The sequence below is a fragment of the Barbus barbus genome, assembly GCF_936440315.1.
Source record: "Barbus barbus genome assembly, chromosome: 46".
Taxonomy (NCBI): domain Eukaryota; kingdom Metazoa; phylum Chordata; class Actinopteri; order Cypriniformes; family Cyprinidae; genus Barbus; species Barbus barbus.
Window position 1 is genome coordinate 21,662,301 of NC_136724.1, and position 27,781 is coordinate 21,690,081.

General features: G+C 36.8%; 3 protein-coding genes across 4 annotated transcripts; 2 read left to right on the forward strand and 1 right to left on the reverse strand.

Moving 5' to 3' along the window:
• The first annotated feature begins 6,334 nt into the window (after positions 1-6,334).
• On the forward strand, positions 6,335-11,260 carry LOC306864977 (receptor activity-modifying protein 1-like). Of its 2 annotated transcripts, XR_013783828.1 has the most exons (6): positions 6,335-6,756; positions 8,240-8,302; positions 8,387-8,413; positions 8,508-8,649; positions 9,677-10,248; positions 10,293-11,247. XR_013783828.1 is itself a non-coding variant. In XM_079409303.1 (5 exons), the coding sequence occupies exons 1-5, from the start codon at positions 6,702-6,704 to the stop codon at positions 9,918-9,920; spliced, it is 531 nt and encodes a 176-aa protein (XP_079265429.1). In that variant the 5' UTR covers positions 6,335-6,701; the 3' UTR covers positions 9,921-11,260. The 2 variants fall into 2 exon arrangements, 1 of the variants encoding a protein (XP_079265429.1); XM_079409303.1 differs by having other exon boundaries at positions 9,677-11,260.
• On the reverse strand, positions 10,801-13,535 carry LOC306864975 (UDP-glucuronosyltransferase 2A2-like). Its single transcript, XM_079409301.1, has 2 exons — positions 13,456-13,535; positions 10,801-13,007 (listed from the first exon to the last, which is right to left on the reverse strand). The coding sequence occupies exon 2, from the start codon at positions 12,999-13,001 to the stop codon at positions 11,397-11,399; it is 1,605 nt and encodes a 534-aa protein (XP_079265427.1). The 5' UTR covers positions 13,002-13,007; positions 13,456-13,535; the 3' UTR covers positions 10,801-11,396.
• A 7,384-nt stretch (positions 13,536-20,919) lies between these two features.
• LOC306864701 (C1q-related factor-like) lies at positions 20,920-27,454 on the forward strand. The gene is made up of 2 exons (XM_079408863.1): positions 20,920-21,805; positions 26,266-27,454. Exons 1-2 carry the CDS (start codon positions 21,146-21,148, stop codon positions 26,443-26,445), a joined length of 840 nt encoding a protein of 279 aa, XP_079264989.1. The 5' UTR covers positions 20,920-21,145; the 3' UTR covers positions 26,446-27,454.
• Positions 27,455-27,781: the final 327 nt, after the last annotated feature.

Genomic DNA, 27,781 nt, shown 5'->3' on the forward strand with positions numbered 1-27,781 from the left:
GCCCCACATTTCACACCAAAACATATAAAGCACACAGAACCTGATAAACATCTCAGGAGAAGGCGTGTTTAAGTGTGGTTGCTGTTTTCTTGAGAGAGTTCCTTAAGATGGTTTTGCATCAAAAGCCAAAATAATATTTGTGAGTCGCAAGCATGTGAAATATATTTAATATATAAACAACATATTTTTCTGAAATATATACAAGCATGTGTGTGTATTTATATATATATATATATAATAAATATACACAGCACACATACATATATTATGTAAACAAAAACTTGTATTTTGGATGTGATTAATCCTTTGACTGCACTACATATAATATAATATATTTATATTATATATTTATTAATTTATTTATTAAAAACACATTTTTTAAAGGCAAAAAGGCTACCATATATATATAGATATATATATTTATTTATCTATTTTAAAAAATTTACTATTAAAAAAGGGCTACAAGGGCTCCTAGTTAATATTGAAATTATTTTATTATTTACATTTAGTATACATTTTTATATTATACATCAAAAAAAAAAAAAAAAAAAAAAAAAAATATATATATATATATATATAATTTCTACATATATATTGTTATTTGCTATAAAATGCAATTACAACTGAACATGTTTGGCTTGAAAGATGTTTGTTTAAATGGTTTGGATCTCATGGGTTGGTTTTGAGTTCAGCAGAAAGTCATACTGGTTCCCCAATGTGCAGAGACCAGGTAGGTTATATTGTGGTTATATTGTAGGTTTTAATCAGTGGAATCTGAGGTCAACTCTGCCTGGGTGTATGAGTGTTGCACCTAAACACCGCAAACTTTTAAACTCGCAAACGAGAAGCAGTATCTTTGCAGAACATTGTTAGATAAAGCATACAATTGCATTTCAATATTCAAGTCCATTTATTCAGTAAGTAACCACATAATAAGCAGGATCATGTTCAGTATCAATGGTCCTGATCACTTAATTTGCATTAGTGATTTATAATAATAATAGTTAACTGAACACAATCAGTTATGTAGGCTATTCATATCTTTGTTTTGGGTATATGCTATGTGTGTAATTCAGTCTGGGTGTTGAAGAGGATTGTGAAATTCAAGTGATTCTCAGAGGGCACATCTTCTCTTTTTTTCTCACACAATGCCCTCCACCCTTTCTCTTTCCCTCCCATTTCTCTGTTTTGTTTTGAGTAGTCTGTGGTTTGCAGAACGTTGATGGGTACAATGTTTACTTGAAGCATGCGTTCACAGTTCATTCGAAACACACACACATCACATTTGACCCTGTTTTGCCTGTGGAAGGTAATTGTAAGGCATTAGAGGCTCTCAGTGCAAAGACTGTTCCAAGAAGTTTAATTTGCACCCAAAACATGTCAATGTTAAACTTTATTAAGAGGCGAGTCTCCTGCACTTAACTCTATTGAAAATAACTGCTGATGTTGGCAGTAACCAAAGGCCGCTAACTAGGTTTTAAAGTTTCAATAACAACAAAATGAGAGTTTAATCACTTCAACATTACACTAAAAACTACTTGCATATGCATATATGGACACTTTGATTTCAACACAATTCTTAATGAAGCACTTGTACATTTATGTATTACGTTTGTGTTTTTATGCATTTTTAAAATGCAAAATTCATTTTTTCTTGTTTCCTGCATTCTGCAATTCTTATATATTGCTTTATGTGGTTTTGAAATAAGTTGTGTGTGTGCGCTTGCAATCAAGTCGATAGCAGTATTGGTGAAATTAAATGCTTATGAGCTGGTACAACACTTCAATTTTGTCTCGGTACGAGATGCTTTATTGAGTGTCACAGGAAGTATGCTCACTTGGTGCAACTGGACAATTTCCGATCTGAATGATCATGCAGAGACAATGTTGTTAACATCTGTAGACTAGCTTAGAATGAGAAATTCAGTGTTACAGTGACCCAAATTTGTATTTATTTATTTATTTATTTTATTTTTTTTGGGGGGGGGGGGGGGGTAGGCAGCCATTTTTATTAATTTTTTTTTTTTCAAAATGTGAATTCTTGTGAAATATGTTTCTAGATTGTGTCAATTATGCTAAAAAATTTATTTTATGTTGTTGGTTTCGATTAACTTACTATTTCAGGAACACATATAATGCATCTTAATGGAGCTTTTGTATCATAATGTTTGTATTATTTATCATTAAGTGTATTAGTATTTTTTTTTTTACAATTTAAATCAACAAGCATAGCAGGTTGGATTAATGTACATGAAAAAAACAAACAAAAAAACCCAAAGCAAAACAAAAAACATGATTTTGTGGTTCAGTCCCATTTATCCTCCTCCCATAAATACTTAAAGGGATAGTTCACCCCAAAAAATGAAAATTCTGTCATCATTTGCATCACCCTCATGTTGTTTCATACCTGTATGAGTTTCTTTTTTCTGCAGAACATTTTTCTTTCCACACTATGGAAGTCAATGGCTACTGTTTGGTTGTCAACACTGATCAAAATATCTTTTATTTTCAAAAGAAGAACAAAGTTTGGAATAACTTGTGGGCAAGTAAATGATGAAATTAATGTTTTTTGGGGTGAACTGTCCCTTTAACATAGTCGTGTGTACACTGTTGTTGCTGATTTTATAAAATGTGTTCATGTTTAGTAAGTTGATGTCAGGTTGGGTTTGTTCCTCTGTCAGAATTGCTGGTTAGATGAACTCTTCATGCTTCTCGTACCAAGTGTTGTGGACTGAATGTGGCTTTTAAATACATTTTAAGAGTGATTTATTTCATGTGACTGTTAATGTGATCAACGTATAATACATTTCAATTCAGTTGAGTTCAGTTCACTTTATTGTCACTTACTGGAAACAAGCATACAAGGAGTGAAAATACATACAAGTCATTGCAATACAATAAAAATGCAATAATCTCAACATGCACACTAATACATTACAGTAAAAAAGAGAAAATAATCTGTTTAAGATGACAGGCTCATGCTCAAAACCACGTAACTAAAGAACACTTTCTGAAAAAGTTCATCATAGATCAATGATGGCATCATTGTTCACTCAAGATATTTATTTAGCAAATGAATTCAACTCTAAAAACACATGCAAACATTTGTCTTTGAGGTTTAACAAACACCTTATTTTGTAAGTTTAAGACGTCTTACAGGTCACCAGGCAAAATACTCCAATAAGCAAAATTACCAGCAGCGTGCTTACATTTGACTGGTATTGGGTGTTAATTTCACACCCTGCTGTAGAAAGATGCCATGTTATCAGATCAGCACTTTATCTCATGCTGTGTTTTGCTTTGTTTGTTCATTTTATGCTGTTTCTCTTCAGTTTTTTTTTTTTCTATTTTTATCTTGTATCTGGCAGCGGATAGAGTATTTCCTCACATGGGGCCGCTGATGCAGACATGCACACATGGGACCGTTTACTCAGAGTAGGCTACTGGGTGCCAAATGTGCTCAAAATAAAGATATTGATATGTAGGGCAGCTTTTTGGGTAGTATGTGACAGGATGTGACAGATGTTTGGTGGCAGCACTGCCAAACCAGCTATAGACGATTTCCCGTGAGTTATTTGCAGAAACGAGTCCTGTTTTTTTCATTTGACACTGTGCCTGAGTGTTGTTAGCTTCATGCCAGAAATCAGTGTTTACAGCAGTGAGAGAATCTCCACAGCTGTCCATCTTAACAAGTGACTGAGAAATAATGAAAACAGACATGCATGTTAAAGATCGCATGTTTAATCCTTTGTGATTATTTGTGAAATCTACTTTCAATTTCTAAATGTAAATTGTTTCTCCACTGATTTTATTTTTGAAGTAGTAAAATAAAGTTTATTGGAGTAATAATTCGTTTAATTCATTGTCATTTCTTTGTAATTATTTATGAAATTCACTGGCAATTTCTGAGCGAAAATATTTCAGTGTTTTTCAGTGATTCTTCTATTTTGCAAAAAAAAAAATTAAAACAAATGTTTTTAAATGTCAATTATCAACATTACAATAGATTTAAGTAAATTGCTAAAATGTCCATGAATTTATTTGGTTTCTATTTTATAGCTTAATTTTGTTTATGTTTACGGTTTAAATACAAAAAAGAAAAATTCATTGTAATCTCAGAGTTTTAAACCCACCAGTACTTTTTTTTTACTGTAAAAAAAAAACACATTTTTTTGACAATCGAAAAAACGATCAGCAGTCACGCTAATTTATGTAAAGTAATCTTTATTCTGAAGTATTCTTTAAATAGATTAATTACAAGAGTACTTTCAGTTATTTGGTTTTATATGAACAAAAAGTAGGCTGTAAATTAAATCTGTTCTGTTGATTTGTTGACAGTAAATGACCTTTTAGACAAAGTGTGTCAGGTCTCGTTGCATGTCTACCTCTCGCATGTTTTTCGCAGAAAGCACGCAAATCAGCCGCAAGTTGTATGTTTAAATATTGATGTCTGGGTTTGGAGATCCCCTTATGGCATGCATTTGAGCTGATGCAGAAAAAAAGCATTAACACTAAAAATACAATGTTTTGCTGCTGAGTTGGCGATGAAAATTCTGAAATATTCTTGCGTTTCTTGCATTACATCACGTATAAACAGAGCTGTCCTCTATACTGCTTAAAGCATAAAAGCTGTAATTGGTCAGCAGAAATGTTTATATTTTTGCAGTTATCGTGCAATTCAGCATGCCAAAAAATTACTTTATCCTGCTGTTTGTACTGGTGACATCATGGAGTTTCAGCTGTTGTGTTTTATTATCTAATATTATCTGAGTTTGAGACATAGTTCAACAGAAGTGATTATGGCAAAGCTTTCATTTGCACTCATACTGCATGTCTTCATTATAAATCTGCTATAAAGGAAGACATAAAAAAGGAACATAGCCAACAAATGTATAAGAATATACATTCCACATTCATAGTCTTTTGTCTTCTGCAACATTTTGCTCATAAATGCACTCCATTTGCATTTCATTATGAGGGTTAGACATCTTTAGCTGTTCACATGTACAAAACCATGCAGTGTGCATTATTTGAAATTGAGTGTCTGTGAAGGTTTTTGTGTTGCATAAATCACTTGATGATAATGTTAGATTTCCCTGATCTTTGTAAATATTCATGTCACTATAATGTTGATTGCACTAAGACAGAAAGCTTTATTTATCTCAGAATACTGTATGGATTACAGCACATAATTGTGAACAGGGTTGAACATAAGAGAGCAACTGTAAAAAAAAAAAAAAACAATTACTGTAGATTATATAACTTTTTTTACACGCTGCATGCAGTCTTTAGCAAGCGCTCTGTATAAAGATAGAATCTATGAAAGCGGCAAAACTCTACAGTTTGAGTCACACAAACCACAAGAAGCCGCAGAAGAATGAATTTGTGGTAAAATTACATTTTAGTGAAATAAATTATTTATGACTCAAAGTGGCCATAAAGAGATTTTTATTTATTTTTCAATACAACATTCTTAAATATAAAGGTTCATTTTTGGAATTATTGGTTCACTCCAAAAACCCCTTTTGAAACCTTCAGTTTAAAGAGTGAAATGAAGATGTATTTTACAGTCAAACGATTGACTTAGGATTTACTGAAAGTAAAATAGGAACAGTAAATAATAAGTTTGTTTGTTGTCATTTCTCTTAACACAGTCGGAGCGGAAATGAATACAGAATTAAAACACAGGTTAGCCAGCATGTGGGCAATTCTAGATCGGAAATAGAGCGCATTTACCACGTCAACAGTTTTACAAATGTAGCCAATCTCACAACAATCATACAGGATGCATGTGTTCGTACTTTATGCAAAATTACGCACGCTCCTGTTGTGTTGGGGACATCACATTTAATTTTTTATTTTTTTATGTGCTTGAAAATGGTTAAACTATCTATTTATTCTTAAAATTTTTTGATCTTTTTTTCATTTAGGGTAAAGGTTGTGCATGCAATGTTTCAACACACAGATGTGTTTTGGAGGCTGTACAAAAAATTGGTTACAACCCTTATTGGTTTTCCTTCAATTTGCCAACAAACTTTGAAAAACACTAAAGAGTGAGGAAAAAAACCTGAAAAACGTTATTGTAGCTTGTCAGAGACTAAAATATGAAATGCATGGAAACTTATGAAGTTCAAGACTCGAAATTGCAGACTCGTCTTCTGAATCATTCGCGGTTTCTTCATAAATTTGAGTTTCACAGTCAAAAATCTGTGAAATAATATTAAAATTTAAAATTTCAATTACTAGACCATTGTTAATGAAATGTATGTTAATGAAAACATCTGATACTTAAGCACACTTACTGGATGTTGAAAAGCCATTTGGAAGTTAGCAGTAGGAATCATGTAAGTTGTATAATTCCCAGTGTCCACTGAGAAAACTCCCTTCGCAGACACTTTTCGGGGCAGGAAGCCAATAGCTCTGGCTCCAGTATACAAACACTGCACTCCTATTTCCAATAACTGGAGCTCCAAAGAAATGCCTCATCCCAAACTATCTGCGTACTCACAGTGGATGGGAATGGGTGGGGTGTTTTCTTTAGCCACACACACACACACACACACAATATCACAGTCTCCCTGTGTTCCTCCCCTCTTTTGTTTCTTCCCTTAAATGCTCCAGCCACAGCTAACCCACATCCATTTATTCACCTAATAGCTCCCTCACTCCATGTAGCTGACATCCATAATTTGTCTTGGACAATGTTTTATCTCTCTGGATTACTTTTGCTTTTGCTGGATCCGTCTATGATCTGTGGTAGGAGAACTTTAGATCTAAGATATAGCAGTAGCTGCATGAACATCATCAATGCCATTATTATTGTTTATGGATATTATCTAGGATACTTGAAATCACATCACAAGCTTCCAACTTGTTTACAATAGAATAGATTTATTATAAGAAGCTGTAGTGTTAATGAATGTCTGGTAGCAACATGGATGCTCATTAAAAAGTTTGTTTCTATTCTCAGGACAAACTAAATCATCTAATCATCTCTCAAACAAAACAAAAAAAAACTCTTTAAAATATAGTCTCCTAGACATCAACAGAGAGAAAATTGAGATTGGCCAAAATCACCTGCTTGTCACATATTCTTCTGAGAAAACTATAGCAATATCGATGGAAGCCTGTTTTCACCACAAAATTAAAAAAAGGTAATTGCGACTTTTTTATTTGAGTTTACATCTCATAATTTGCAAAAAGTCTGAATTGTGAGGGAAAAAGTCCAAATTATGAGATATTAAAGGGATAGTTCACACAAAAATTAATGTTGGTAATGGTAACCAAACAATTTCTGGCAACCATTGACTTCCATGGTATTTTAATTTTTTTCTTAGTATGGAAGTCAATGGCCAGCAACTGTTTGGTTTCCAACATTCTTCAAAACATTTTCATTTTTGGGTGAACAATCCCTTGTCATAATTGTAAGATAAAAAGTTGCAATTATCATTTTTTCCATGGAGTAAATGGTTTTCCAACGATGTTTGCACCGTGCTCTTCTGTCACTTGATCTTTTTATCTGTTAAGTTACTTAGTATAGGAGGTTATGATCCACACTCACGAAAACAGTTTTCTTTTTATGTTTTATTTTACATCATAACCTCCTATACTAAGTAAATGGTTTTCCACAAATCTCAGTCGCTATGTCAGATTGTTTCAAATTTTGCTCAGATTTGCCAAGATACCAAATTCTGCGATCAAATATATCAATATGAACTCAAATATTTCTCAACTACGATGTCCATGTTCATTTTATAACTCTATACTCTTGCTGCTTGTCAGCATGGTCTCATTTGTGCCTTTTTTTTAGTTAAGAAAGTTTGGGATGAGTCAAAGATTATACTTCAATGAAGTCTCATGAGTAATGAAAGAGAAACGTCTGAGCAATAACATTTTCTGGGTATTTATATGATTGTAATTTGAATGAAAGAAAATTCATAAGATATCAATTTTACTCTCTAGACACTAAAAATCATCTCAAACCATTTTAATATTAATGTATTTGTTGTAATACACAGTTTATATCACAATTCTGGAGGTTAATACAGTTAAAGAGGGACACTACTGTATTTTTAATGTAATATTTATTTATTTTTCTTCTATATATTTAAAAAATATATTTTTTTAAATGCCAATGACAAATTTTCATAAAGTGTCCATTCACCCTATATTGAATTGCATTGATAATAGGGATGCTAAAACGTCATGTACTCGTTTCACAATGGTGTTTTTTCTCCAGATGAGAGTATCAGAGTCAAAAATGAAAGTGTACAGCAAGAACTGGACACATTGTTCAGCACAGGTACATAATGTCTGCATTATTTATGCTTGCATCATCTCATCGCACGCACTGCTGACATTCATAATGACATTTTCACTCTTTCAGAGAGACCCAACGTCACTCATGACAGTGGTAAGAGATTTCTATGATGCTGTATGTTTGAGCTATTAGACTTCACTAGATCACTTATCAGAATCAATTATTAAACAAATCTCTTGTGGCTCAGAGACTCAAGATTTTCAAACACACTACGGTCACTGTCATGAGGAGATCTTGAAGGATTTTGGTGGAGAGTGCTGGGAGATGTTCAATCACAACATGAGTGAACTGGGAAAGGAGAACTGGTGTAATATGGAGATGGTGATAAGGTAAGCCAGAGCTTCTTCTTCACATGTGACTTCACTTAAAAGGAGAAGTATCATGTTGTACAGGTCTATGTTAGTCACATGTTTAAACAATGACAGGCCCAAACAATGCTCTGTTCATATGCCTTGTGGATGAATTTTTAATAAATAAATGCTTACGTGAAAAAAAAATTCATACACATTTTTGCATGTGCATCACACTCTAAAACTAACAGGTTCTATATCTTTTCATATGCACAAAGTTCTACTGAGAAATGACAAATGTGTGTTGCCTACATGCATAAAGAAAGGAAATGGTCATAGAACAATTGAAGGATGTGTGGGAAAGAAGTGAGGTATTTCTTGAAGCCTGATTGCTGGCAACTTAAGGGACTCCTGGTCCATTAAACAATGAGAGACATTTCCGTTTTCTACATAAGAAATTGTGTTGATGTGAACCAGAGTGATTAGGGTTTTTTTGCTACTATTGTCTGTCACACAACTCACTTTAGGACAGTATCATTATGAAAGAGTAGCACTACCTGTATTTCAAAAGAGGTCAGTAGATTTTTATTGTTTTTGAAAGAAGTCTCTTATATGCTCTCCAAATTTGTATTCATTTGATCAGAAATACAGTAAATACATCAATATTGAAAAAAATATAATGAAATATTACTGAAATATATTAAATATTACTGCAATTTAAAGCTGTTTTCTATTTCAATATATTTTAGAATGTAATTTATAGCTGCTGAATTTTCAGCATAATTACTCCAGTCTCCAGTGTCCTTCAGAAAGCATTCTAATATGATGATTTGCTGCTCATTTAAACATTCCTTTTTGTGGAAACTGTGATACATTTTACAGAATTCTATAATGAATAGAAAGTTTAAAAGAACAGCATTTATTTGAAATTGACTTTTTGTTGGGACAAAGTTTTTACTGTCACTTTTGATCAGTTTAACACATTAATTTCCAACTCCTATGTAAACCTTTTCTGTCACACAGCTCACTTTATGTATCTCTCTCTCTCTCTCTCTCCTATGTCCAGACACTACCACGACTTATCTGAGTGTATGGAGCTTGTATCCAGGATGTCAGGGTGCTTCTACCCTAATCATGTGGTGGAGCAGCTGTTCGTGAGGATACACCAGCAGTACTTCAGTCCTTGTAACAATGAAGAGGATTTACTCGACGCCCCGGCTGGAGTCGTGCTCGTATCCACACTCCTGCCTATCCTCCTCATACCCTTCATAGTGTACATCGTGGTCTGGAAGAGTAGTTTAAGGGACTGACCGCTTTTGCATCATCCTGGATGAGTTAAAGTGATAGTTCACTTCAAAAATTAAAATCCTGTCATCACTTACTTACACTTATGTCTGAAACCTGTGTGAACTTCATTCTTCTAAAGAAGATATTCTGAAGTTGTTGTTTGGATGTTCATCAAAATGTTTTCAAAATTTTTTATGTGTTTTGCAGAAAAGACGATTCAAATGAAAAGAGGGTGAGTAAATGATGACCCAGTTTTTAGTTTTGAGTGAACGGTTGCTTTAAAGTAAACTTTGAATGTATAAAGTTCATGTGGTTCACAATTATGTAATTACTGTAAACAAAGCACACACAGTGGGTGTGTGATGTTTCGACACACTTATGATTAAGAGTAAAAGAGTCTGATAAAATGTGCGATTTGTGATCATGATGAATATACTGTGACTTTGGATTATTAATTCTGAAATACTGAATGTCCTACATATCCTGCTAGACTTTATTCAGTTGTTATATGTCAGTTATTTATCTAAGTTTTAAAATGCTCAGCAACTTGATGTAAATCTAAAAAACATTAAACACAATACTGAAGGCTTATTTTTAATGCATTATAAGGATATTCGTAATGCATTATAATGCATGGATAATGCCTTATAAAAACCATTATAATCTGTTGCATCATCTCATGAATCATAACTGTGGTTATAATGCATTACAATACCTACCAATTTGTGGTTATGCCTTTTAAGAGCGCAATGTTTTATAACACACAATGAACACACTATATCCAAGTTCCAATGCATTATGGTTCCCATAGTTATAATGAAAGTCTTATATTTTGACATTGTTTAAAATAATTTCACCTTAGGTTTAATGTCTTATAACCACTTCATAATATCTTATGATTTTCTAAAAGGAGATCAAACCTTTTTTATTTTATGAAAAGCAAACAACTGCTACTAGAATACTTAATTTGCCACTTTATTTTAAGCAGTAACAAAACACTCATAAAAAGTAGTAAAACACTGTGCAGAATTACATAATCATATTCTTAATGTTATAAGCACAAATAGACAGTATTGTAACTGCTGTTATGATTATTATTCATCATTATTAACATATTAATTTAGTGAGCAATTATGCATGGATTATAATAAGACAAGGCATTAAAAGCATGCTTTTTATAAAGTGTTGTTTATAGTGGAAAGAAAATATCCGAAATATCCAAGGCTTTATCCAGTGTTCTGATTTCTGTTCTGGAAATGTATGTTTAATAAGTGCATATTTAATTAAACAATGCCTCCTTTGCATATTTAAATACAACATTTAAAAAAACTTGTAATACTAATAAAAAACAATTCTTAATGTTAATGTTCTTAATTCTTTTGATGATTTTTTACCCTATTCATCTGGGGCGCCTTACCTTAAGAATACACCTATAATACAGTATAAATACAGGCTTCATAGAGAGTTTTACTAAATATTGTTTATTAGTCATAAGTGCATCACTCACGTTTTGATTTCTGTCTCCTGCACAGTCTGAAACACAAATAGCGTATTATAAGAACCACAGCTCCTCCTACTGCCAACACCACTGCTAGCAAAAATGCCATCACGTCTAAAGAGTGATAAGAGTACCACGGCATCTTATAAGAGTCTGTACGTAAATGAGCAGCACCCTTATGCCGCATGACGTACTCTATCCAAAAGAGGGCGCTGTCTTGAGGTTGCATAGGCTGGTCTTTGTGTAGCCTAGACAGCCGTTGCATGTTGTCCCTGTACGACGGCTGATGTAAAACCTCTTTCACTGCCGCCGAAAAGCTCTGGCTGTCCAGTTTGGTGACGTCAAGAACCTTAGCGGCCCCTCGTACCTTGAGACGCAACATATTGTCAAATTGGTCAAAAAGCAAGGGAATCCCAACCACTGGAACGCCATGGTAGATAGACTCATAAATGCCATTCGTTCCACCGTGAGCGACAAATGCACGTGTTTTGGGGTGACCGAGTAGGTCGTTCTGCGGAAGCCACTTAACCAGAAGAGTGTTGTTACCCAGGTTATTAGGACGCTCTCCTAAGTGCCTCCAGATGACTCGCTGAGGCAGCTGAGCAAATCCAGCAGCGATTTCAGATGTGATTTCACTAGGAAGACCTTTAACAAGCGTCCCAAGAGACATCACAACCACCCCGTGTTCTCCTGAACCTTGAACAAACTCCTCCAGGTCTGGCGGTAAGGGCTTGGAGGGTTTGCACTGGAAGCCTCCGATGTAGACTACGTTTGGCATGGTTGGACGTGGGAACTCGAAGACGAAATCGGTTCTCATGAGCCAAATATCCGCGCCTTGCAGCAAATGGTAGAAATCCGTTTCGGGTCCAAAATAGCGTGCAACTAGTTTGTCATATTCTGGTCTCACAATAAAATGGTCTATGCATGTGTTTAGCACATAATGGAAGATGTTCTTGAGCCTGTCTCCAAATGACATGTGGTTCGACAAGCGGCTTAACGCTGCAGGGACGTAAGAAACCGGAGAAGGCGCGACAACAAAGTGCCCTTCTCCACTAGTGATCCATCTCACATTGTAAACCATTGGTAATTTGAGTTTATGAGCCACCAGCACTCCTGGAGGCAGACCTGGATCGATAAGAACCAAGTCGTAACGTCCCTCATAGAGCTGTTTCATCAACACAGGGTTTTCGAAAATTTCCACAACCAGCTGACTTGCTTGCCAATGCATGCCATAGAGAGTCTTCAACATCTCCCAATAGAACTGCACGAATGCAATCGGTGATCCTCCATGTTTTTGTATCTCGAGCATTTTGCTCAGGAACGAGATGAAGAAATCTTGTTTCTCAATGTTTATTGGCTCTGGTAGGGTCACTGTTATGGCTTTGTAGTGCGGTGAATGCTCCTTGACGTACCAGCTGCTGGTGGTTCGCACCACGGTGACCTCGTGACCACTGGAGTGAAGGACCTCGATCAGTATATTCATGTTGACCCAGTGGCTGCCATCCACAGGAAAAACAAGGACCTTGCCGGCCAGAGCAGAGGGAAAGTCGATGGAGAGGAGTATGGATAGCAGTAAAAGACAGCGTGAAGATTGTAGGACAGTCATTGCTCCCTAGTGCACAGAAAAACACTTATGTTTACTAGATGGATTTAGTGCATTAAATGATGAAACCATAATTCCTTGAACAAGGTGTTTGTTTAATCGAACACATTCCTGTAATGCCTGAAAATACTTCATGCTTGAGTGCATGCATGGACTCACAGTGTTTCTGAAAGCCAGAACAGGCGATGTTATTAAAAACAGATGTCTTGTTAACTGTTGAGCTTTTGGAGAACGATTGCATGTTGTATAAACTGGTTTTCTTTTTATATGCACCATGCAAATTAAAAATAGACTCAATGGGAAAGCAAGATTAGAAATTCTGACAGTATTTTCTGCATTTAAACATAAGTATGATTCAACAAAAACTGTAGATAGTAATAAAGTAAATGTTCATTACAGAACTGATTAAACTGTGTGGTTTTCTTGCAAAGAAAAGAGGAAAATAAATCACTTTTACCTTCCTCTGTTGCCTCTCTTCCTCTCTCTGATGAAACAAGGGTTTGTTCTGTCTGGTTCCAAGTCCAGATCATGTTTTAGTATTGCATAACTGAGTGGCGGTAATCCCAGAAAAGTGGGCGTTGTTAATGTGTTTGAGTTTGCGTGAGAAGCGTGCACTAGTGCTGTTTCATAAAAACAATGTTTTCTGCAGGACTTAAAACAAGGAAAACATACATATTATTGATACAACAGATCTCCATGTGTATATATAAAGAGAGAGGCAGAGAAATCAAAGTGAATTATTAATTCCATTGCATCTTCTCTCTTTATCTTTACAGGCACAGTTCAAGGATGATGGCAACATGGTTCTATGTTTAAAATCTTCAGCAAAGTAGATGAAATGTCAGGTCATTAAACTCTTTAGATAAGAATAAAGTGTTAGACTGTAAAGCATGCAAGACAACATAATGAGAATGGAGTGAGAAGAAAATATGGTGAAAAATATTTTAAATAGCTAAGAAATTCCTTGTAAAAGGCACCATTCTATAACCGAACAAATCATTAAATAATACTAACCTTTCTTTCACTCTATTGTTTCACTTATTTAAAAAAAAAAAGTTCCTTATTTATTTATTTGGTTAAGCATTAGTCCAGGATCTAACAAGTGTGCAAGAAAACAAAAACAAAAGTAATTTAAATAATTTAAATAATAATAATATAAATAATTTAAATTGTTTGTACTTTGATTTCTTGTCATTGGTATTATCTGTGCCAAAAAATAAATAAAAAATAAATAATAAAAAAATAATAATAAAAAAAATATTGGAAAAGTACTTCCAAGGTCAGACTGTTCAGATGAGCACATGATTTTCCCATTATGTTGAGTTATTAATTTACCCATTGTTAAAGGAAAACCATGCTGTCTTTCATGATTAACAATGACACATTCATAAATTATGATAATCTTTCATAATCTTTTTTCTTCTTCTTCTTCTTCTTCTTTTTTTTGAGAATGACAAAAACCGTAAATGTAACATTTACCATATTGGTGTTTAAGATAAAACTCTATAATTCTATAATTGCTGTTAATTAACGATTAATAATTAAGCTTTAGGATAAGGCCTTTTTAATGTTATTAAAATAATAATAATAATTTGACCTATTGAAAGAAGAATTATTTTCATAAATGACGTTTCAAGCATTGAGCATGCGCACATCCTGAGGATCTGGGGGTAAATAATAACTCTTCAGGAAAGTCATTTCAGAAGATTCAGAACTGCGGAGCAACTTTGAGGTAGAAATCCAAACATTGTTGAGGAGACTGTAAACTTCTAACTTCGACATATTGAGAAAGACGGTGATTGTTTTGGTCAATTTTTAATTTGTAGGCATCACGCGACCTGTTTGTAAATGTGAGTATTTGCATTCTATTGTATTTTCTTGCTTCTATATGTATTACCAGTTACGTCTAAAACAAAAGATGTTGTGTTGTTTTCATTTGAACAATGGCTTACATATTTATCTCAAGTTACTCAGCTACCTTTAGCAATAACAGCATAATGCCACAAGATGGAGACATTTACAAGTGAGCTTGAAGACAAATCAACAATTAATAAGTTTTCATGTTCAGTCATTGATAGGCCTACTGTAGTGGAGTCTAATACAACTCAACACACTTGATATTATTCATTTATGATTTGGGTCATTTCATAATGAATGAAAGATTAATTTCTGGCTCAGAAGAGGTCAGTGCTGTCACAAAGATGTAACATCTGAATGTTTGCCCTCTTGAGCCACAATCAGTTGCTATATCAAGCCAATAAATGTCAAAATCAGTGTTGGTTAATAGGACGGGAACTCCAAAATCCACTATGAAAGATTAATCATAAATCATATTAAAAATAGTCATCAGACAAATGTGTGTTGTTTAGTTTCAAATAAATATGTGCTCATTTCATAGTCTTTTAACAGTGTGCCAAATCAACCAATTAACAACTTGAAAATATTTTAGTAAAATTAGATGCATCTTTATGAAAGTATATGTATGAATTTGTTTGTGAATATGGAAGAAATATAAGAATATCAGCAGATTTAATTCAAACAGTAATATATAGATCTGAAGCACAGATTCTGAGTCATGTGTGTGCATCTATAAACAGCCTGCAACTCATACTGACACGTCGCTCTGTATGGTGGGTGGAAAACACACACACACACACACACACACACACACAGAAACACACTGATCTGTGGGCAGGTACCATTCTGACATCAAAAAGTACTCTTTGGCACGTTACTGTGTGTGTGTGTGTGTGTGTGTGTGGTACATGCCGTAGGAAGCAAGCATGTAAATCAAAACCATCTTGATTTCCCACATCTTATTTTGAGGTTTACGGCCTCCACAGAGACAACAATCACTCCTACTTATACAAAGACAAACAAATCTTTGTTTCACTGAAACCAAAACAACACTTAAAAATTCAATTACAGTAAATAACGTTTGGTTTGTAAACAATATAGTGCTTAATTCATAAGAATTGAAAGAAAATGACCATCTCCCACTATACACAAACACATATAGCAATTTTTGCACACACTGAACAAAAAGTAATTAAATTTTTTACCTAAAACAGGGAGAAGCCCTGAAGATGAAGGTAAAAGTGCCCTTTTGGCTTGCCTTCATGAGTGTATTTAAAGGAATGCACAATGTTTATTATTGGTTAATATTAGAGATGAATTTCTTTGGATCAGTATGAAAACCCATTTCCACCACATATGCAAAATAAAATCATTCTTTGACACATTAAGTAATAATGATGAGACTTGTCTCTTAATTTCAACATTTTACGTCAGTTTTTTTTTTTCTTATGTGGCAGAAATAGATTTAATTGTAAATTTTTTATGCTTTTTAGCTATTTTTACATTTATTTGCTGCCATATAAAATTCCAACATATTTTTTTCATACTGTACATGTGTGATGCCTAAATTTGTTTATTTTAGTATGTATACTAAATTTATATGCTTTCTGTATATAAATATTTATGTATTTATATACTTTATGTATATGAAATTGTATAGAATTTGCATATCGGCTGTTGATTGGTTACCAGTTATACTAAAAATAATTATGGTATTAATCAAAACCGTTAATAACGTTGGCCAGCATTTTAATATGTGCATTAGCATGTACAGTAGTGTCAACTTTGGCCACTAGAGGTACATTGATAATTATTAGATTTTTTTTTTTTACTCCTCCATAAATTGCCCCAGGTCACCTTGACTATGAGAAGAAAAAAAAAAAGCTTTAGAGGAAACGCTAAGAAAAATGCAGAGAAATTATGCATAAATGTTTTGGGTGCTTTTATGTTGTTACACACAGTGCAAAAACATGATAATAAAAATGAATGTAGAAAATTTGAGAAAAGCATATTTCCTGCTGTTTTTACCTTTCCCTTCAGGGCTGTTTGTGACATTGGTGAGTGTCTCTTACAATATTGTGTAGTATGTGTTCCTCAAATGCAGTGGTACACAGCTGCAAAGATCATTCTAGCTTACATCATGGTCTGTCCGGCCCAGCCTGAGGTTTATCTTTACATTATGTTTGCTTTCAAGTAAAATCGAATAAGGAACAAGAAATCCCCCCCGCTCAAGGATGAGCTGGACGCGTGCATCTCTCTGGGGGCTTGTGACTGACTCAAGGGGCTTGTTGTTCTCAGCTGGCGGAGGCATGGGGAGGAGAAGAGCTGTGGAGGAAGTAAATTACACAGGGAGGGCTGGAAAATTCTCTGTTCTTATCGCATTACTGCGGCCGCCGTCAAGGGCACCGTGGCCACAGTTTGAGTCACTGCGCTCGGAGCTCCGCACGGCCTTTGTTCCCCGCAGCCAATGATCAACATTCTCTCTGTTTCAGTGACTCACAGCGATAGTCAGCAAGCCCTCCCCTAGTCTTCATCATGTCCCATGACAGCATCACAAGCCACAAGAGAGGATGGAAAAGTATGCAATGTTTGTGTGAAAACGCACCTTCAGTTTTAGACTGTTGTGTATGGTGGGACAAATGAAAGGCACCGTGAACTTACAAAGAGAAAATCCCTGGAGCAACATGAATTTAAAGGGATACTTCACCCAAAAATGCTTTACTCGCCCTCATGTCCTTCCAAACCTATATGACTTTCCTTCTTGGTTTTTTTTGTGATGTTTGATGAAAGATGTTTTAAGAACTGTTTTATCCATGCCTATAAAGTATATGGGGTCCAAAACAACATTGAATCCCTTCAGTTATCAATGTATAAATATAAAACTGAGACTATTTTTCCAAAACATATTCCACAAAAGCAAGAAATTCTTGTCTGGAATGGCATGGAAATTAATAAAAGTTCTTTTTGGGTAAGCTGTCACTTTAATTGTCCTTCTCAAGTGATGGCTCATGGCTTACTAGCTATTCTGGTTACTAGCGCTGACCTTTAGCCGTTTCACCATTGCAACCAGGAACTTGAACTGGAATCTAATGAATAAAATGAATAACTCATTTTACTTCTGTAATGCAACACATTTCTGAATTAACCAAAATATTCAACAAGAGAAATATGTAGGTTGGGACTAAATTATATCCTGTTGTAAGTGAGGAACAAATAATGACCTTTAACAAATGGTCACTTTTAAGTTGTACATAATTTGTGTAAATAATGTGCACCGAGTTATTCTTCACAATAAGACCAGGAGCATGGATTAAATAGGTAAATAAATAGAGTCCATTTTGATCAGTGTTATTTTAGTTTTATTTACTTACTGTTATCACTTTTATTAATATTTTGAATTTTAGTTTTTCATTTTTATATTTTCAGTTTAATTCATAGTCTTTTTGGTTATGTTTACCTGACTATCATGTACTCAAAATGTCATCTGCCCACGACAAGGGCAGTTGTTGCCTAATGGATTGAGAGTTGGACTTGTAACCCGAAGGTTGTGGGTTTGAGTCTCGGGTCCTGCAGGGATTGTAGGTGGGGGGATGTGAATAACCAACATTCTCTCCACCCTCAATACCATGACTGAGGTGAGACCCTTGAGCAAGGCACCGAACCCCCAACTGCTCCCCGGGCGCCGCAGCAATGGCTGCCCACTGCTCCGGGTGTATGTTCACTACTGTGTGTACACTTGGATGGGTTAAATGCAGAGCACAAATTCCGAATATGGGTCACACACCACTTCCCCTTAGATGTTTTCCTCTGTGGTTTTTGCGTACAGACAACAATGTCGTCAAAATGATCCCTGTTCACGTGGATCCACGAAAATGACTTAAAATGCTGTATTGTGCATGCCAGGCCTGTAGTTGGCGATGTCACTTTGTAAGGAAACACGTAATATACATGCATATGTCACTGTTTTCACAAATTTGCATTTATTTGGTTCACACAAAGACAATAATAGTCACATTTTCAAAAAAAAAATCTTTGACACCCATTTTCAAAAGTTTGTGTATAGAAAAAGTTACAAAGCAGAAAACAGTGTTACGTAAATGCTCCCAGCTTTTGCCATTTTTATTATTTGAATTTTTTAAAACTCTTGGTTTGTTGGCAAGGCAACATTTAATTTTTTTGTTTTAGTTTTTCCATCTAGGCTAATATTTGTATTATATTTAAGCTTTATATTAATTAGTAAAAATGTTTAAAATAGATTTAGTTTTGCTTAACGATAAAAACCCTTGTTTGATTCCATGTTAGCTTTACCAACACAACTCTCAAGTCGTTCATTCTTTTTACGTGGGCTGGGAATCAGACCCAGGTGTCCAGCATGGTGGGAAATTCTACCACTGTACCAGAAATGTGCCCATAACAAGCCCAAGGCTGTGCATTTCCAAGCAGGTCTTCTTTCAGACCTGACATTCATTAAATAAATGGCCAGAAAGGACCTGTAATAAACCAGCAACCTCAGGAAACCATTTACCACCTGCTTCAGTCGGCTGTGTGATGTTCTTGAGCTCTTCGCTTAAGGTTGGTGCAGGCAGTGCAGTTTTTTTTCTGTCCTCTATGTTGGTTGCTTATCAGGCATGTATATGTTGAATGTGATATAAGTTGCTTTAGAAAACAGCATGTAAACAAATGTATAAAAGTTAGTAGTCTTTTATGTCGGCCTGTGTGCTGTACATCTAAGAAGTTTGACAGAGTTAGTTATGCCATCAATCGGGTCATGTTTTGACATCCACTTTGACATGTATAACAAAGAACTCAAGTGATTGAACTCTGGCTGGACGGACGGAAATTTGTGGACCGCTCATTTTTTAAAGCAAACTTAAGGTAAATTGTAAATAGGAATATAAAAATCAAGAGAAAGCTTCCAAGATATTGTACCAACTTTTATTTTCTTTCTCTCACAGACAGAGTATGTCAGTAATTGCTGTTCAAACTGATTCTTAATTAGATGACCGTCGTAGGAGCAGCCACGCAGCAGGATTGTGACGCATCATTTCTGACACTGTCAGAACTTCGTTGGAGGCTAAGATTCATCACAACGACAATTAATTGTTTGCCGGTGAGCATGTTACACTGAACTTTAAAAGACCTGTAATGAAACTGTTCCAAAAATGCTAATTTTTCTCTGATCGAATAAATGAGGTTTACTGGGCTTTAGAAAGTTGGGTTGATGAAGAAATCTGGGCCCTAATTCTGAGCACTAATTCACCATTCACATCGTGTTTCTTGATCTTTTCAGGTTAATGCCATGGGGAAGCTGTAGTTGCGCTGAATGAACAAATATAATATAAATATTCTCATTTTCATACAGTTCTGTTCATTACAGCAGCCTGCTGTTTCTGGGACAACTGGATCATAGCACAAGACAACAAATGATCATCAACTCTCATACGAGTTAGTTTATTTAATGAAACGAGACAATCATGAGCATGCCCGTAGCGTGTTCTTATAATCCGAGCGAGCTATGGAAGAATTACTATGTGTGTACTGCACATAAATAAACAATGACATAATTACATAACGATGCCAGAAAGATGCGTCGAGGGCGGTTTTGGGAGACAGAGAAAGAGGGAAGCGGAAAAATCCTTTTGCTTGCACTCAGCAGGTGTCCCTTTCGATTAACTGACGCTTAGAATGCATCCTGTCATATTTACTTGACCATCATGCAGACAGAGAAAACAGACTCTTCCTCATCTTCCCTCTCCTCTCGTGCTTTATCTAACCACCACGTCTAAACCCTGCCATCGAGTCTTGCCGTTCAACAAGTGGAAAATCAAATCATATTTCAAAAGACTGCACAATAAAACACACTTAAAGGACTTGGCATTGGGTTTCCAGTAATACCCTTCTTTCTCTCCGATTCTCTCTCGCTCTGCCAGCCTCCTCCCACTTGTCCTTTTTGAGTCATACAAAGAAACCCACTAGAAGGGCATTCTCTCGCTGTCTCTCTCAATCCTACTTCCTTCCTCAACGCCCAAACACTTCTCTCCACTCACCTGCTGAAACAGTGAGTGCTCTCTCTCTTTCAAGCAAGAAAGACACACACACGCATCTGAGATCCCTGGTGGTTCTCATTTTCCCTCTCATCTCCGTGAGCACCTGACGTTGAGGGAGCTTGTTCCCTCTCATTTCCAGAGGTCAATATTCCGGCTTACGGCGAGAGCTCCGCACTGGCGGCCCAGCCGCTTTCCCGCTTCAGCCTGGGACGGAAGACCCTGCTGGGGGCCGGCACGGCCGTCATGCTGCTCTTGGTGCTGGTGGTCCTCATTCCTGTTTTGGTTCATCTGGCAGGCAGCAGCGAAAACGGAGGTCAGTATGAGATGCTGGGCACTTGCCGAATGGTCTGCGATCCGTTCTTGGAAAAAACTGGCACTACGGCCGGTATCGGTACGGGCACAGCTATCACTAATACGCAGTTGGAAGCTGAGGCACTGACTGATCATAGCATGGGACCCCCATTGCCCACCTATGCCCACAGACCGCAGGGCAAATCCGGCCGCCCAGGAAAACCAGGGCTACCAGGACCTCCGGGTCCTCCAGGACCCCCGGGACCACCTGGAGAGCCAGGTCCTCCAGGACCAATGGGGCCACCGGGAAATAAAAACCACACAGAACGGCCAGACATCTTTTCTCTGGGTGGAAGAACAGCTACCGGAATGGGGACAGCCGTCTATACCATGGGACCCCGCGTGGCCTTTTACGCAGGTCTGCGAAACCCGCAGGAGGGCTACGAGGTTCTGAGGTTTGATGACATAGTTACAAACATTGGGAATAACTACGATGGATCGACTGGGAAATTTGTGTGCAAGGTTCCAGGGACGTATTTCTTCACGTATAACGTCCTCATGAGAGGAGGAGATGGAACCAGTATGTGGGCGGATCTTCTGAAAAACGGACAGGTAAGAGTTTTGCTGTTAACACACCTGTACTGAAGTTTATGAAAACACATTTTTTATAATATAATATTATAATGTTCATAATTATGTATTTTACTACACATCTGTTGTTTTATAAAATGTTAATTATAATGACTGCAGATTTAGATAACTATCAGTCCTAGATCTGTTTAACATTGCAATAAAGTCTATGTCTGTTTTAAATGGAAAGATAAGGTGCATATTATTCCAGCAGCATATGCAATTCATACATTACATAACACTGATGAAACACAGACTGCCACTGGGATGTAATTCCTCGAGTTTCTGAATAATTCCACTCCAGTGCGTTTCAATTTGAATATTCATATATCAGGATATCCCGTATGTAATAAAGAGTGCATTTAAGGTTGCTTTCCAGCAAAGGTCAGTTTTATGTTTGAGATGAACTTCTATCATGTCTATGGTCAATGTAAACCGTAAACAAGGAAAGGTTTCACTGAACCAAGAGTTTGCCTCTAGTCAGAAGGGCTGCTTTGTGTCTCTCTGTGTGTGTGTGTGTGTGTGTGTGTGCGTGCGTACATACTATACTTAAATTTCTGGCATCCCTCAGTGTGTCATTCTGAATCAGGGCACTTCTCAAACACCCACGGCCTCTCAAACACATACACAAATTCAGTACGAGTCTTTCACATAAGCAAAATAAATACTTTAAAACTTTAAAAGATGTCATATATTAAAGATAAAGATTAAAGATATATATATTAGACACACACACACACACACACACACACAAAGGTTTACAGAAAAAAGACTTTATTTAGAGCCATGGCATGGGTGATATGGCATGCCACAGCCATATCACCCTGCAGCCCAAGACTGGTTGCCCACTGAAGCTAAGCAGGGTTGAGCCTGGTCAGTACCTGGATGGGAGACCTCTTGGGAAAACTAGGTTGCTGCTGGAAGAGGTGTTAGTGAGGCCAGCTGGGGGTGCTCACCCTGTGGTCTGTGTGGGTCCTAACGCCCTGGTATAGTGACGGGGGACACTATACTGTCAAAAAGCACCGACTTTCAGATGAGACGTTAAACCGAGGTCATGACTTTCTGTGGTCATTAAAAATCTCATGGCACTTCTCGTAAAGAATAGTGGTGTAACCCCTGGTGTCCTGGCCAAATTCCCTTTACTGGCCCTTGTCTATCATGGCCTCCTAATAATCCCCATACACTTGATTGGCTCAATGACTCTCTCTCCTCTCCACCTGTAGCTGGTGTGTGGTGAGCGCACTGGCGCCGTTGTACTGTGGCTGCCGTCGCATCATCCAAGACCAAGTAGATGCTGCACACTGGTGGTGGTTGAGGAGAGACCCCCCCACATGATTGTAAAGCGCTTTGGGTGTACAGCTATACACAATAAAGCGCTATATAAATGCATCATTCATTCATTCATTCATTTATAAATATAGTTCCTATAAGTAAGATTGGTAGAACCAATCTCTATATCCCTGTGACTGTCTATTTATACATATATAGTATACATAATGTGACGAGTTGGCTGCCTCCCCCTTATTATCAGCACCAACCCGTCTCTTATTCGCCGCCCTTCACCAGGCCCCCGACGGGAGTGGGTGTGTGAGAGAGGAGGGGCACTGAAACAGCCAGGGCTGGCGGCGTGTGATGAGGCGCACCTGATCAGAATAGTGCCTCATCACCTCCGCTGTTTAAATGCCTCTTCTTGAGAGACCGGTCTCTTCCCCGTGCATGCACGCTGGTGTCCTCGTGGGTCCAGGAAGGGAGCGTCGAGGAGGGGCCGAGTTCCGCACCCGCGAGACGGCTGACAGGCCAGGATGCCGGGCCGTATAACCCCTGGAAGCGACACACCAAAGGGCCAAAGGAGGACGAAGCCGTCGCCCCTTGCGCCCCAGACCCGAGAGGGGAGAGCGTGCGACCGCTGAACTCCGCCCCTTACCTGGACCCTTCCTTTCAGAACACTGCCCTCCTTCACAAACCCTGCAGCATGAGAGGACACCAGATCCCCTGTTTATTTTTGGACACTTTAACCGCTTTTGGACACTTTATTATTTTGTTTAATAAAAGCCTCTCCGAGGCCTGACGCCACACCCACTGTGTGTGTCGTTTGCTCTTCCCGCCACAATATATTGAATTTATATATAGATAGATATTTTTAAATATATTTATTAAGCATTTAAATATACTGTATATAAGTAGTATTTTAATAATATACACATGCACACATATTTATAATATTGCTATTTTTATTGCTGCTATTGAAGTTCACCCCCCCCCCCCCCAAAAAAAAAATACGGCGGGAGATGAAAAGAAATACAAGCCATCCAAAGTGTGTATGACTTTCTTCCAAGCATTATAATGGCAGTGAATGTGGGTAGAGATTTTGCGGTGGAGTACTTTTTATGATGAATAGATGCACTTTTTTGGGCTTCAAAATCTCGGCCCCCATTCACTGCCATTATAAAGTTTGGAAGGGCCAGGACATTTTTAATGAAACTCTTGTATTTGTATTTCTCTGAAAGACAAATGTCATATACACCCAGGATGGCTTGAATAAATCATGGTGTAAGTTTCATTTTTGGGTGAACTACCCCTTTAACAAGAAACACTAGAGTATCTTTGTGACAAAGTCTTGACACCAATGTGCACACATGGCTATTCTGTATATATCTTTAATCTCCTTTGCTTTAGCCAGGCTGTGGCTCTAATTATAATTCCCTCATGCTCGGTCAGTCATACACAATGAAACACACATGAAGGATATGAGTTTATACACACAGATACATACATGTGTATATATACACGCCCACGCATGCTCTGTGCTTGAGTCAGCTATGTTACTCATATGAGCGCAGGGAGTGATGGCCCACAGCGACATCATTTCACCATCTGACTGATGCCCTCATATCTGATCGACTTCAGTCCCTGTCCATCAAACAAGTAAATGACAAAATTGTCCATCATCTCAGGCTCCCAAATAAACACTTAAAGCTTTTTTATCCCATTAGCTCAAACTTACTCAAAGTTGTTCGCCCAACCTGATTTAAAAGAGGTGGCGGCCTGGTTTATTTATAGAGCCTGGAAATAATGAGGAGGGTAGTGAGAATGTGATGGGAATGTGACACAGACTGGACGCAAACCCACATTTCACAGTGAGAAACAGCTCAATATGTCAAGGAATATTGGTCCCTTTTCAAAGTCCCTTTTAAGGCACTCTGTGGCTGTCTGGTAAAACCCCCGATGCATTTTTCTGTGTTGGCAGTAGACATACAATTACAGGTTATGCAGTTGAATGAAGGAAGAGCAAAATCACCAAAAGTTCTTGACAAAATTGTTTCAATTGCATATTGCAGACCTGACAGCAACTGTATGATAAGCTTATTTAGCTCATATCATGCAGTTAACTGACCATTTTGCATTTAAGATGTCTGGATTTGAGTGGATTAATGCTATAGTTTCAGTATGCCAGCTTGCTTTTGGTGTGTTTTTTTTTAATTCAGCTTTCATGTTTTGGATTGAATTGTATATTAATGCATGTTAGTTTTATCAGAATTGCTGGAAACCTGTATGAAGGAAGTAGACTTGTTTAAGGCTTGCAACCACATTTCCTTTGTAGGATTCTTGTATTTAAATTAACAGAGGAACATCCAATTCTTGTTTGCCTCCAGCTTTACTTCTGATCGCATTTTCATAATTTACATTTTTAAAAGGTCTGCTTTAGAAGGAGCACAGATAAACCATCAGCTATTCAAAACAGATTCATGAAAACATTGTTAGCTCATTTTAATCTGCCGGAAAAAACACAGCTGGTAATTTGAGAGTCAGACAGTATGTCATCAAAGTAATGAGATGATATGCTATTGCATAAACAGGGGCAAAAATATAGTGTTTCAATCCCATCAGTCTCACCTAAAGAAAAGCTGTGAAGAAAGCCATATGTCATGTAAGATTCAACATTTGTCAAAATAAGTCTCTTTTATGCTCACCAAGTCTGCATTTATTTGATAAAAAATACAGTAAAAACAGTGATATTGTGAAATTATTACAGATTAAAATAAATGTTAATTTTTGTATATATTCTACAATGTTATTTATATCTGTAAAGCAAATCTGTATTTTCAGCATCATTACTCCAGTCTTCAGTGTCACATGATCTTTCAGAAATCATTCTAATATGCTGATTTACTGCTCAAGAAATATTTCTGATTATTATCAATGTTGAAAATAGTTGTTCTGCTTCATATTTTTGTGGAAACGTCAGGATTTTTTATTGAATACAAAATCTTTTGTAACATAAATGTCTTTACTGTCACTTTTAATGCATACTTGCTGAAAATGTTAAAGATATAGTATATATATAAATATCTCACTCTCTTTCAGGTTTGAAAGTCTGAACAGCTGTATTAAATGTCACTTTGAGCTGAAGGTCTCTCTTGTTCCTCATCCTCTCTTTGCAGGTGAGAGCCAGTGCCATCGCTCAGGATCAGGATCAGAGTTATGACTACGCCTCAAACACCGCCATCCTGCACCTCGACCCTGGAGACGAGATCTTCATCAAGCTGGACGGTGGGAAAGCGCACGGCGGGAACAGCAACAAGTACAGCACTTTCGCTGGCTTCATTCTGTACAGTGACTAGAGGTCAAGGTCATCGAATTCAGTCTCAGTCTGTAGGTAAGAGATGTTAGGGGGTCTTAACTGATTTAGGTTGTAAATCTGATGTTCATTAACACCCCTGACATGTTTAGGTCAGGAACAATTTCTTATTTTTTTGGTCGTTTTTGTTTTACCTCTGTGGTTTTCTTTGCTACAGGGTATTTTCACCTGAAATTCAACAGCTATACACTCATAACTGAGTCACAAAACACAAGATAATTAGTTTAAAGAGTCAAATGATTCATTATGCAGCCTGAAGGGAATGGCCTTGTATGTTTTGTTGTAGTAGACATGTGGTTTTAAAGCCTGGATCCAACGAGAACACAACAGGAAGTGGTTTTCGATTCTTGAATCTGCCCAAAAAACCTTCGACAGACACACATGAAATCAACAAGAATGAGAGAGTCGGGCTTCAGGGTTTCATCAAAGTCGTAATTGATCAAAAGCCCAAGTCAAGTGAGAGTTGATATTTCATTACGATGTTGTCTTTGTATGTATGATCAATCTGTGAATCTGCACTGCTGTTTATCAATGTCTCCGACATAATGTGAAGTGAATGCCCTTAAATCTTAATGAGCACCTGGTTTTGACTGCTGTAAATTACACCTTGTCCCTGAGAGTCTGTTGTAAATCATAGTAGTGCATCTGTTTGTGATTGCTGTGTGAATGTGGAAGTACTAACACAAATAAAGCTAATTCGTTTCAACTTATAGCTAAAGCTAAACCCGTTCATTGCTGTTTCTACCAATGAATTATGAAGTATGTGGCTAATATTACCATTACAAATAAACCTTATCCCACTAAAAGTTGCTACTTAACAATGGATGGAGATCTATAATACATTGTAACTGTAACAGTGATGCTGGTTTATGATGATGACGACCACTATCTAAAATGATGTCCTGTATATATCGCAATAGCCATGACCTGTAAAATGTATCTAAATGTAACAGCTTATAGATTTTTGCTTTTGCTAATAAATGGGAGTTTTCTAACACTTTGGGTCACTCGGTTGATTGCTGAGTGATGCATGCTGTGTTGTCTATATAGACAGGTGCCTTCTAAGGGAGCATCCTACTAACACAAAGAAATAGTTCACCTAAAACTGAAAATGTACTCGGCCTTAGACCATTCAAGATTTAGATGAGTTTGTTTCTTCCTCAGATTTGTAGAAATTTGGCATTTCATCACTTTCTCACCAATGGATCCTCTGCAGTGAATGGGTGCCGTCAGAATGAAAGTCTCAACAGCTGATAAAAACATCACAATAATCCACACCACTCCAGTCCATCAATTAACATCTTGTGAAATGAAAAGCT

Excerpts from the sequence above, each read along its gene's own strand:
- LOC306864977 (XM_079409303.1), top strand. The coding sequence starts at position 6,702 with ATGTTTTATCTCTCTGGATTACTTTTGCTTTTGCTGGATCCGTCTATG. Across the intron at positions 8,303-8,386 it reads GGACACATTGTTCAGCACAG|AGAGACCCAACGTCACTCAT; the intron begins GTACATAATGTC and ends TCACTCTTTCAG. Across the intron at positions 8,414-8,507 it reads CAACGTCACTCATGACAGTG|AGACTCAAGATTTTCAAACA; the intron begins GTAAGAGATTTC and ends CTTGTGGCTCAG.
- LOC306864975 (XM_079409301.1), bottom strand. The coding sequence starts at position 13,001 with ATGACTGTCCTACAATCTTCACGCTGTCTTTTACTGCTATCCATACTC.
- LOC306864701 (XM_079408863.1), top strand. The coding sequence starts at position 21,146 with ATGCTGCTCTTGGTGCTGGTGGTCCTCATTCCTGTTTTGGTTCATCTG. Across the intron at positions 21,806-26,265 it reads ATCTTCTGAAAAACGGACAG|GTGAGAGCCAGTGCCATCGC; the intron begins GTAAGAGTTTTG and ends CTCTCTTTGCAG.